Consider the following 12,483-nt stretch of genomic DNA (forward strand, 5'->3'; position numbering starts at 1 on the left):
CTAGAAACCACTTATATATCATTAGGATCAGTATCAACCCTGGTTTACGTACATGATGGGCTGTACCCTGGTTGTGATATTAGCATTGCCGTTGTCGGCTGGCAGTGAGTGCTTGAGCTGCTGTTACAGAGGATGTAAGTAAATGAGCTACCGGGGGGGGGCAGGGAGAAGGAGGGAGAGAAGACAACCTCTGAAGCATCATAAAATAGCTCTCTGATTCTCAAAGACTTTCATAATCCACAGCTTTTCCAATGGCTTTCAGTGATTGTAACTCTTACATTCATCGCTGTGGAAAGTATATGAGAAATGCCCTACCAAATGTATGTCACTGCTTGAAATTTTTATTATGGTTATTTCTTCCAAGTAAATTTTTTATAAAAGCTTTCGATAGGATCCCTCATCAGATTGATAAGGGAACTAAATCGCCAGAGGGCAAGAGGCAGATTTCTGGAATGGATTAAAAACTTTTTGTGGTACTGAGGGGAAATTCAGTACTCGTAGCTGCTTCTCAGACTGGAATGAGATTAAATCAGCTCTGGTAAATTAAACTGGTGCTAACACTGGGACTAGGGTCAGTTAATACATTGATCACTTTGGAGAAGGAAGCAGACAGTGAACTGTTGAAGTTGACAGTGACACATAGTTAATGACATGTAAGGAGGTTAGTAAGAACTCTGGGTGGAATTTTAACAAACTCATTGGGTAGGGGAAGTGTTACTGGATGAAAGTAAAGTGACAAAACATTGCGTGCAGTATGCAGTGATGCACACTGAGGATCCTATCCAGAAAAGAATCTGGGTAGGAGGTGTGGGATGAAGTATGTCTGCCCAGTGCACAGCAGCAGTGGCTAAAGCAATCTTAAATTTGTGAACAGGGGGTGTTCCCAGCCTGCTCTCAGACACTACACAGCATGTAAAAACACCCCCTTCTTGGGGTTTTGTTTATGTAACCTGGGAACTAGCGAAAAACAGCATAAATTTCAACTCAACTAGATCAAATAAAGTTTGTTCATTGGTAACTCTCTGCCTAGGGTAAGTAAATTTAAAAGAAAAAAAATTGTAGTAAGATGGCTTTGTACTCCCATGTCTAAGCTTTTCTTTCCTCCCCTAGCCTAGGCCAACTCATGAAAAAAAGCAGGGCATTCAAAAGATCTTAGGAGTGTGTGTGTGTGAGTGAGGTGGTTTAAATTCCCCCACCCCCAACACACACACACAAATCAAAAAGATTATTTTAAACCATGAAGACATTTAGTAGTACATCCTCAGCTGGTGTAAACTGTCAGTGCTCCATTGACTGCAGTACTATGGGGTTTTCCATAATGGTTAATCTAGTCCACCTTGGCCAGTACCTGATGCTCCAGAAGATGATAAAACCTTAGATTATGGACTTTAGTAATTAAGCAGTGTCATGTGTGGGAGTGTTAGGATTCCTTCCAGATTAATACAGGAAATCATTTTGAATATCTGCATCTTCTTAAATTGCAACTGTGGGTTTTTTACAACTTAAATCCAACTTCAGAATTCCTCTGGATCAGCTTTATCACTGACTCCCCCAGATGATCTGTATGGTGCTTTGGAGCATGTTGCTTACAGTACTCGTTTCGTATGTGTTTTAAGTTTATTTTTTATCCAGATCAAGTATTTATCAGAGATCAGGGTGTTCTTAAAGACCTTTCTCAGGATCCCGTTTGGGGTGTTAAGCCTCTGACACAAAGTAATATTTCTTAAAATGACAGTAGTTCCAGTGCATCTGAAGAAGTGTTTTTTCATCCACGAAAGCTTATGCTCAAATAAATCTGTTAGTCTTTAAGGTACCACCGGACTCCTTGTTGTTTTTGTGGATACAGACTCACACGGCTACCCCCTGATACTTTATAGTTCCTGTGGTACTACCTCTGAAGTAAAATATTACTTGGTAGGAGTAAGGGCATCAGAATTTGGATCTTAGTGGCTACCTCTTCAGAGGAAGATATTGTGTAATTATGAACCCCAAATTCCATGATACTGACCCGTAGCAAATTATCTTTCAAAAATAAAAGGAGTTAAAAAATTACATTTTAGTCACACAGGATTAAATAACCCTTTTGTCACTTTTTTTGCAACTGAGTTTCGGTTACTGCTTATGATTAGTGCTAACAGTATGAAGTTACTTTTTCAGGTCAAGAAAGGGAAATAATAGCAGATGATCTACCTCATCCATTTGGACTAACACAGTACAGTGATTACATCTACTGGACAGACTGGAACCTTCATAGTATAGAAAGAGCAGACAAAACCAATGGGAAGAACCGGACACTAATTCAAGGACATCTGGATTTTGTGATGGACATATTGGTCTTTCACTCTTCGCGCCAGGATGGCTTGAATGACTGCATGCAAAACAATGGGCACTGTGGACAATTGTGCCTTGCCATACCAAATGGGTATAGATGTGGGTGTGCCTCTCACTATACCTTGGATCCCAACAGCAGGAACTGCAGTTGTATGTCCTTTTATTTCTTATGATATTCTTAAGCACTTGCAGCTCATTGCTGCTTCAGGTGCCTTTTACTATAGAAAGGGAAGGATTCATATACATACATCTCAAGGGTATTGGTTTTAAAGATGACTGGCAAACGGGGGGAAAAAGGGGTTGTGCCCTTTCTATGATGCATAATGAAGAGCTGAAAGGTTGGTTGTTTTTTTAAAGCCTTAGAAATAGCAGCACTGTCAAGTCTGTCTTGTTTTGCTGGATGTGTTTCTGGGGTGACTCAGATGTGTACTAGAAGCTTTCCCAGCCTTTAATTGAATGCATGGGTGGATGTGAGTGACAGTCTAAACAAAAAGTATTTTTTTTCCCAAGTGTTTTAGTTAAACAAGTGTTAGCAAAAACAAAAACACAGGGTTTTAAATCCTCTGGGTAATAATCCCATCCCGTCCCAATTAATCAGGTTTCACTTCCTCTGTATGTGTGATGTCATGATCCTGCTAGTTATCCAATGGTCCATATAGCTCGTCCAGCTTGTTTCTAATGAAAAAACAAGCAGGAAAAGAAAATGTGCTTGGGAAAAACAAACGAGCTCTTAACTCCCCCACCACCAAAAGTACAGAATCAGAAAGAAGCAATAAGGGAATGTCATGTCACCTTTAACAAGCCAGGGATGACACATAAGAGTACCTGCATTTAAGACTGTAGTGTGATTCCTGACTTCACTGTTATTAGCCTGACTGCATTATCATGCCATTCACATGTTGCCTCCTATGTAATTTTGAGTATTCCATGATAGTGAAGGGAAATAATATCTCAGTGAGATAGTGTTGGGCTCATCACACCTCTAGATTTTTCTCTTCAGTCCTGTAGAATTTTTCCTTTAAATATTTTTTTACATGGCTAATGATTGCTACCTGTATACTTGGGGGTTATGTTGCATTTTCTTTTCTTATGCATTTTGTTGGACTTGTTTCAGCACCCACCAGCTTCTTGCTGTTTAGCCAGAAGTCTGCAATCAGTCGGATGATACCAGATGACCAGCAAAGTCCAGATATCATTCTTCCGGTGCATGGTCTAAGAAATGTCAAGGCCATTGATTATGATCCCTTAGATAAACTGATTTATTGGGTGGATGGACGTCAGAACATTATTAAAAGAGCCAAAGATGATGGTACCCAGGCAAGTTTGTGTGTATGTGTATGTGTGTGTGTATATATATATATATATTGTGTGTGTGTGTGTATTTAGTGTATTATCTTTTTTAGTATGTATTTTATACTTGAAGTTTTCCAGGCAGCCATCACCTTAAGCCCTGATCCTACAAAAACGCATGTGCTTGTTTAAATTTACTCACTGGGAGTAGTACCTATGGATTTGCAGGATCTTAATTTGTATACAAAGAACAATAACAGAATACTGTCAAATAAGGCGTGTTGCCACATGGCTTATATATTACAAACTACAAACCTCAAAACTGTGATAGTTGTACAAAGACAGAGAAACTCTAGCCTGGTACCACTAGTTTACTCTTTTTATTTCACAGTAATTACACTTTTAAAAATCAGCGTTGTACATGACAGTTTGGTGAGCATAATATCCTTATAAAAGTTCCTGGGACTAAGAACTCAGTCTCAGCCATAAAAACCACATCACATACAATCATAGAAGTGTAGGACTGGAAGGGACCTTAAGAGGTCATCTGCTACAGTCCCCTGCACCCATGGCAGGACTAAGTATTATCTAGACCATCCTTGACAGGTCTTTGTTTAACTTGCTCTTAAAGATCTCCAATGGTGGAGATTCCACAACCTCCCTGAGCAATTTATTCCAGTGCTTAACTACCCTGACAGGAAGTTTTTCCTAATGTCCAACCTAAACCTCCCTTGCTACAATTTAAGCCCTTTGTTTCTTGTCCAATCCTCATAGGTTAAGAAGAATATTTTGTCTCCCTCCTTCGTGTAACAACCTTTTATGTACTTCAATTTTCCCTCATAGGTCATGTTTTCTAGACCTTTAATCATTTTTGTTGCTCTTCTGTGGACTTCCTCCAATTTGTCCACATCTTTCCTGAAATGTGGCACCCAGAACTGGACACAATACTCCAGTTGAGGCCTAATCAGCACCGAGTACAGCAAAAGAATTACTTCTCGTGTCTTGCTTACAACACTCCTGCTAATTTTTTTTTCCAATAGCGTTATACTGTTGACTCATATTTAGCTTGTGATCCAGTATAAACCCCAGAACCCTTTCTGCAGTACTCCTTCCTAGGCAGTCATTTTCCATTTTGTATGTGTGCAACTGATTGTTCCTTCCTAAGTGGAGTACTTTGCATTTGTCCTTATTGAATTCCATCCTATTTACTTCAGACCATTTCTCCAGTTTGTACAGATTGTTTTGAATTTTAATCCCATCCTCCAAAGCACATGCAACCCCTCCCAGCTTAGTATTGTCCACAAACGTTATAAGTGTACTCTCTATGCCATTATCTAAATCATTGATGAAGATATTGAACAGAATTGGACCCAGAACAGATCCCTGTGGGACCCCACTCAATATGCCCTTCTAGCTTGACTGTGAACCATTAATAAATACGCTCTGGAAATGGTTACCCAACCAGTTATGCACCCACCTTATAGTAGCTCCATCTAGATTGTAGTTCCCTAGTTTGTTTATGAGAAGGTCATGCGAGACAGGATCAGAAGCCTTACTAAAGTCAAGACATACCACATCTATTGCTTCTCCTCTATCTACAAGGCTTGTTACCCTGTCAAAGAAAGCCATTAGGTTGGTTTGACATGATTTGTTCTTGACAAATCCATGGTGATTATTACTTATCACCTTATTATCTTCTAGGTGTTTGCAAATTGATTGCTTAATTATTTGCTCAGAAGTTAAGCTTACTGGTCTGTAATTCCCCAGGTTGTCTTTTGTGACAGGGTGCTGGGCAAGAACTGCTGACTCAGCCCTCTGTCATGCCAGCTCCCACTAAAGGAAGTAAATTGGAGCTGGCTAGAGAAAACCTGCACCTAATTGGTGAAAGGGAGAGAGCTTCCTGCCCAGTTAGCCAGGGGCTGTATAAAAGGCTGGGAGGAAGGAAGCTGGGAGAGGGAGTGAAAGCAGAGAGATAGCTCTTCCCTCCTGGGTGCAGACTCTAGAACTCAATCTGTGTATGGTAAAAAGGTGGTGGCAGCACAACTTGTAAATAAATGGCACCAGTCATTACTGAATCCCAGGGTCTCCGAGTGACTTCATCAGCACAGCAGGGGCAGGAACCAAGAGGGCCCTGCAGTATCCTGCTACATCTTTATTTCCCTTTTTATATATGGCAGTCAAATTGTAAAAATACTCAAGTGCTTTGCTGAATAAGGATGGGCTTGAGCACATGCTTAAGTGCTTTGCTCATTCAGGGCTTTAATTCTTACTCCAATTGCTTGCACGATGATGATAAAGTGTGTTGCTACTCAGAGACAATGTCCACAGTTACACAGGTGTCAAGTTTTGAGAGTTTAACAGATTCCTAAAACATATAATTAAAATAATACACAATGAAATTAATTTTGAGGTAGACTAGATATAGCTTCCATTGTTCTTTGCCTCCTGTGACCTCCATGACATGATTTAAATGAAGCTGACACTGCCTGTCTATATGGGGGATTTCAACTATCCCCATATTGACTGGGTACATCACCTCAGGACTGGATGCAGAGATAAAGTTCAATGACTGATTCTTGGAGCAGCTAGTCCTGGAACCCACAAGAGGAGAGGCAATTCTTGATTTAGTCCTAAGTAGAGCAGAGGATCAGGTCCAAGAGGTGAATATAGCTGGACCACTTGGTAATAGTGACCATAATATAATTAAATTTAACATCCCTGTGGTGGGGGAAACACCACAGTGGCCCAACACTTTAGCATTTAATTTCAGAAAGGGGAACTACACAAAAATGAAGAGGTTAGTGAAACAGAAATTAACAGGTACATCACCAAAAGTAAAATCCCTGCAAACTGCATGGAAACTTTTTAAAGACACCATAATAGAGGCTCAACTTAAACATATACGCCAAATTAAAAAACATAGTAAGAGAACCAAAAAAGAGCCACCTTGGCTAAACAACAAAGTAAAAGAAGCAGTGAGAGGCAAAAAGGCATCCTTTAAAAACCAGAAGTTAAATCTTAGTGAGGAAAATAGAAAGGAGCATAAACTCTAGCAAATGAAGTGTAAAAATATAATTAGGAAGGCCAAAAAAGAATTTGAAATACTTTTTGAGTCTTTGGCTAGCTGTAATAGCAAAAAAAAATTGTTTAAAGTACATCAGAAGCAGGAAGCCTGTTAAACAACCAGTGGGGCCACTGGACAATGGAGATGCTAAAGGAGCACTCAAGGATGATAAGGCCATTGCGGAGAAACTAAATGGATTCTTTGCATCGGTCTTCACAGTTGAGGATGTGAGGGAGATTCACAAACCTGAGCCATTCTTTTTAGGTGACAAATCTGAGGAACTGTCCCAGATTGAGGTGTCATTAGAGGAGGTTTGGTAACAAATTGATAAACTAAACAGGAATAAGTCACCAGGACCAGATGGTATTCACCCAAGAGTTCTGAAGGAACTCAAATGTGAAATAGCAGGACTACTAACTGTAGTCTGTAATCTATCATTTAAATCAGCTTCTGTACCAAATGACTGAAGGATAGCTAATGTGCCACCAATTTTTAAAAAGGGCCCCAGAGGTGACCCCAGCAATTACAGGCCGGTAAGCCTGACTTCAGTACTGGGTAAACTGGTTGAAACTATAGTAAAGAACAAAATTGTCAGACACATAGATGAACATAATTTGTTGGGGAAGAGTCAACATGGTTTTTGTAAAGGGAAATCATGCCTCACCAATCTACTAGAATTCTTTGAGGGGGTCAACAAGCATGTGGACAAGGGGGATCCAGTGGATATAGTGTATTTAGATTTTCAGAAAGCCTTTGACAAGGTCCCTCACCAAAGGCTCTTAAACAAAGTAAGCAGTCATGGGACAAGAGGGAAGGTTCTCTCATGGATTGGTACCTGATTAAAAGATAGGAAACAAAGGGTAGGAATAAATGGTCAGTTTTCAGAATGGAGAGAGGTAATAGTGGTGTGCCCCAGGGGTCTGTGCTGGCACCAATCCTATTTAACATATTCATAAATTATCTGGAAAAGGGGGTAAACGGTGAGGTGGCAAAATTTGCAGATACAAAACTACTCAAGATAGTTAAGTCCCAGGCAGACTGGGAAGAGCTACCAAAGGATCTCTCAGAACTGGGTGACTGGGCAACAAAATGACAGATGAAATTCAGTGTTAATAAATGCAAAGTAATGCACATTGGAAAACATAATCTCAACTATACATATAAAATGATGGGGTCTAAACTAGCTATTACCACTCAAGAAAGAGATCTTGGAGTCATTATGGATAGTTCTCTGAAAACATCCACTCAATGTGCAGCGGCAGTCAAAAAAGTGAACAGAATGTTGGGAATCATTAAGAAAGGGATAGATAATAAGACAGAAAATATCATATTGCCTCTATATAAATCCATGGTTTGCCTACATCTTGAATACTGCTTACTTTGTTTAAGAGCCTTTGGTGAGGGACCTTGTCAAAGGCTTTCTGAAAATCTAAATACACTATATCCACTGGATCCCCCTTGTCACCTCCTATCAAAAAAGATGTATTGAAACTGGAAAAGGTTCAGAAAAGGCAACAAAAATGATTAGGGGTATGGAATGGCTGCCATATGAGGAGAGATTAATAAGACTGGGACTTTTCAGTTTGGAAAAGAGACGACTAAGGAGGGATATGATAGAGGTCTATAAAATCATGACTGGGGTGGAGAAAGTAAATAAGGAAGTGTTATTTACTCCTTCTCATAACACAAGAACTAGGGGCCACCAAATGAAATTAATAGGCAGCAGGTTTAAAACAAACAAAAGGAAGTATTTTTTCACACAACGCACAGTCAACTTGTGGAACTCCTTGCCAGAGGATGTTGTGAAGGCCAAGACTATAACAGGGTTAAAAAAAAGAACTAGATAAATTCATGGAGGATACATCCATCAATGTCTATTAGCCAGGATGAGCAGGGATGGTGTCCCTAGTCTCTGTTTGCCAGAAGCTGGGAATTGGTGACGGGGATGAATCACTTGATGATTACCTGTTCTGTTCATTCCCTCTGGGGCACCTAGCATTGGCCACTGTCAGAAAGACAGGATACTGGGCTAGATGGACCTTTGGTCTGATTCAGTATGGCTGTTCTTATATCTCTCTTGCTTTCAGAGAACTCATTGTAAATTACTCATGTCCTTTGAACAAGAAAGAAAATTTACGTTCTAAGCTATTTTGATTGATGCCCTTGATTTGGGGAGGTGGGGGGTTGTCAAAATGAATTACTAGCTGGGGGCGGAGGACTTTTGAGGAAGTGCTGAACAAGCTCTTTGGATGACACTAAGTGTTAATTGTTGGAGTGTAGCTTCCCTTTTCACACTTATTATCAAACTGTCTGTACTGGGCTAGCTTGATTATCACTTCAAAAGTTTTTTTTCTCTTAATTAATTGGCCTCTCAGAGTTGGTAAGACAACTCCCACCTGTTTATGCTCTCTGTATGTGTGTATATATATCTCCTCAATATATGTTCCATTCTATATGCATCCAAAGAAGTGGGCTGTAGTCCACGAAAGCTTATGCTCTAATAAATTTGTTAGTCTCTAAAGTGCCACAAGTACTCCTGTTCTTCTTTTTGCGGATACAGACTAACACGGCTGTTACTCTGAAACCTTCCCTTTGGTGGTACTTCCCAGGTGCAAAAACAACAAGGAGTCTGGTGGCACCTTAAAGACTAACAGATTTATTTGGGCATAAGCTTTCGTGAGTTAAAACCTCACTTCTTCGGATGCATCCGAAGAAGTGAGGTTTTAACTCACGAAAGCTTATGCCCAAATAAATCTGTTAGTCTTTAAGGTGCCACCAGACTCCTTGTTGTTTTTGTAGATACAGACTAACTCGGCTACCCCCTGATACTTCCCAGGTGCAAATTGCATTGGAGATTAATTTGCTGTGTTTTTTCTCTTGTATTGCACTGATTAAAGGGTGTTAAGGTCTTTGAAGCAGCAGCTTCTCCGGAAATTTGGCTTTGTAGTTTACAACTTTCTTTAATTTTGTTTTGCTGAATTTTGCTATTTCCTGTTCCATGAATTTTGCATAGGTACTGGATATTATTTTTCCATTTCTGGGTAAAGCTTTTCTTGGCTAAGGAAAATAATAGCTTTGATTTTTTTTTTTATTTATATTTCATTACATGCCATCAAGATGAAAATTTATATACATAAAAATAATTCCTTACCTTATCTTTAAGCACATCTCAGAATATTAAAACCGAATTGTAAAAATGCAGTGTATTTTATTTATTTTTTTCCAAACCCTGCTGTTTCTTTTTTCCATTAACTCAGTTTGGGCTATGAATAAAGCTCTGCCTGTTTTTTTTTATATATATATATAGAGAGAGAGAGAGAGAGTGTTGTTGGCTCTGCATCATCTTGTCTTTAAGTCATCTAGCCCATTCCCCTGCTAATACAAAACACTGTTCCCTATGCCACATTCACCATTGTTCTATTCAGGCTAATTTTGATTAATTCCAGTGATGGAAACTTTGCATAATCTTAATGACTTTTTGTCCAGATATTGTCCCTAATCCATAGCACATTTTTTTTCGCTCAGCTTCATTCTATTTCTTCTCGTTTTTCCTCCCTAAATAATTTCCTTCCTGATTGTTTCAGATATTTGTAGATTATCAAATTACCCCGTAATGAAAATTACATGTTTTCACAGTTCTTGTCTTAATGGGTATTCTTTTTTTGTTGTTCTTGTTGTCCCATAGTCTTTCACTGTCATGAGCACTCCAAACCAAAGCCAAAATCCAGAGAAGCAGCCGCATGACCTGAGTATTGATATTTACAGCCATACCTTGTACTGGACCTGTGAGGCCACAAATTCAATCAGTGTTCACAGACTTAATGGAGAACCAATTGGAATGGTGTTAAAAGGAGATCATGACAAGCCAAGAGCCATAGTAGTCAATGCAGAGCGAGGGTGAGTCTTTTTCCATGCTTTGAGATTGAGTGAATAGTGCATATGTGTATCCATAGTTGTGTGTGTGTGTGTATGCACAAGTATAGTGTGTTTATTCATTTAAGGCCAGATCCTCAGTTGCTTTGAATCAGCAGAGCTCTGTTGATTTTACACCAACTGAGGATCTGGACTATAATGTTTAGTTTTTCAGGAAATAGTGTGTTCAGGAACAATTCAGTCCTCTGTTGTGTGGAAACATCACAATAACAGCTAGTGCAATCAGATCAAAGCAGATGTATTCCTTTACATTTTGAACCTGTATATTTTAAGGCCAGTTCTGCCTGAAGAATGTTTTACAATTATATTTTAAAAATTTTTGATATAAATTTAAAACAGGAGGATGTGCTGGATAGATTTTCCACAAGCAGCTGAAATAAAAGGAATTGTTTTGCTGCATAGCAGTTTTGGTTATATTCAGGGTACCACGTCTCTATTGCAGGGTATTATTAGCTTTTGCTTGACATAGGTGAAGAATGAGCCCTTTTACCATTCTCTTTAATAAGTTAAATGCCCAACTTCCTGACTACTATTAAAATGGCTTAAGAATCATATGTCTGACAGATGTTGAGTGACAATATTCCATATCCATGTGGATACAGCGGTTCTGAGAAAATCTGTGGAACATTTTCAGGGTTGTTGACTTACTGTTCAACTAGGGTATGTTTGTATACAGTGCCTAATATCTCTAACCCATTTTAGAGGCTAGTGTGGGAGGGGATATTAGAGATAGGTAAGTCTTCAATTTTATTGGGACCAATTCGCAAGGACATATTTCATAGTTAGAAAAGGAAATCTTTAGTCTGTGTTTTTGCAATTAAAATGGGAATTTGGTTTTCCAGGATGATTCCTGAAACACTCTGACTCATTAGCCTCCACATTTCCAGCCATGCTTTCAACCCATTTTAAAATAAATCCATACTTGAATTTTTTTTAAAAAGTCTTAAGGATTAAGGAACAGTGAATATGGTGACTACCAGGAGACCTGAATTCAGTAGTGATTCCTGACCTGTGAAATGAACTGCTCAGAGAAGTACCATTCTAAGCAGTGTTTCTCTTCCTCTGGGAGCATCAATCTTGTTAATCTTATTGGGATTTTTTTCATGCAGTGAAAGGAGAGGAGTCTTATAGAGAAGGCAGGATTTTTTGTGAGCGTTGCTGAGAACTGAGCCTGGGGAAGAGGGGCTCAATAGCACTCATTAGGTTTAAAAGAAACTATGATACAACTATAATTAAACCCCTGCCCCCAAAAGTCTTGGTTTAAGAGGCTGGTGTCTATATTTTTTATCAGGTACATGTACTTCACCAACATGCAAGAGCGAGCCCCGAAGATAGAGCGCGCAGCCCTGGACGGCACGGAACGAGAAGTGCTCTTTAGTACCGGGCTGATCCGACCTGTGGCGCTGGTAATTGACAACAAGCTTGGGAAACTCTTCTGGGTGGACGCAGATCTCAAACGCATTGAAAGCTGTGATTTGTCAGGTACGCGGTAGCTAAGCACGCTGAACATTGGGTATTTATAGTGTGTATAGTCCTTCTCTGACACAGACCCGAAGGGCATCTTCTAACTCTAGCAATGCCTATTTTCTGCAGGTTGCTGCAGAAATTATCAGTAACGGGCTCTCTCCTTTGCAGCACATACATCGACAGAGCCTATAAACCTCTTAAAGGACATTAGCACCATACCTGTGTGTTCTGGTTTTTTCAATTACTGTACAGTAACTCCTCACTTAACGTTGTAGTTATGGTCCTGAAAAATGCGACTTTAAGCAAAACGATATTAAGCGAATCCAGTTTCCCCATAAGAATTAATGTAAATGAGGGGGGGTTAGGTTCCAGGGAAATGTTTTTTTTTTTGCCAGACA

At 39.5% G+C, this 12,483-nt stretch overlaps 1 protein-coding gene across 7 annotated transcripts in view; it reads left to right on the plus strand.

The window, feature by feature from the left end:
• LRP5 (LDL receptor related protein 5) overlaps positions 1-12,483 on the plus strand; it is a 266,220-nt gene that overhangs the window by 218,714 nt on the left and 35,023 nt on the right. For all 7 annotated transcript variants that reach the window (XR_006177230.2, XR_010600468.1, XM_024109654.3 and 4 more), the window contains 4 exons: positions 2,158-2,481; positions 3,446-3,648; positions 10,371-10,582; positions 11,910-12,100. Coding sequence is in view for 5 of the 7 variants with exons in the window: in XM_024109654.3 (XP_023965422.1) it covers positions 2,158-2,481; positions 3,446-3,648; positions 10,371-10,582; positions 11,910-12,100 (930 nt within the window). In the remaining 2 variants the exon portion in view is untranslated. The remainder of the gene's footprint in view (positions 1-2,157; positions 2,482-3,445; positions 3,649-10,370; positions 10,583-11,909; positions 12,101-12,483) is intronic.

Source organism: Chrysemys picta, chromosome 4, assembly GCF_011386835.1.
Source record: "Chrysemys picta bellii isolate R12L10 chromosome 4, ASM1138683v2, whole genome shotgun sequence".
Classification (NCBI taxonomy): Eukaryota; Metazoa; Chordata; order Testudines; family Emydidae; genus Chrysemys; species Chrysemys picta.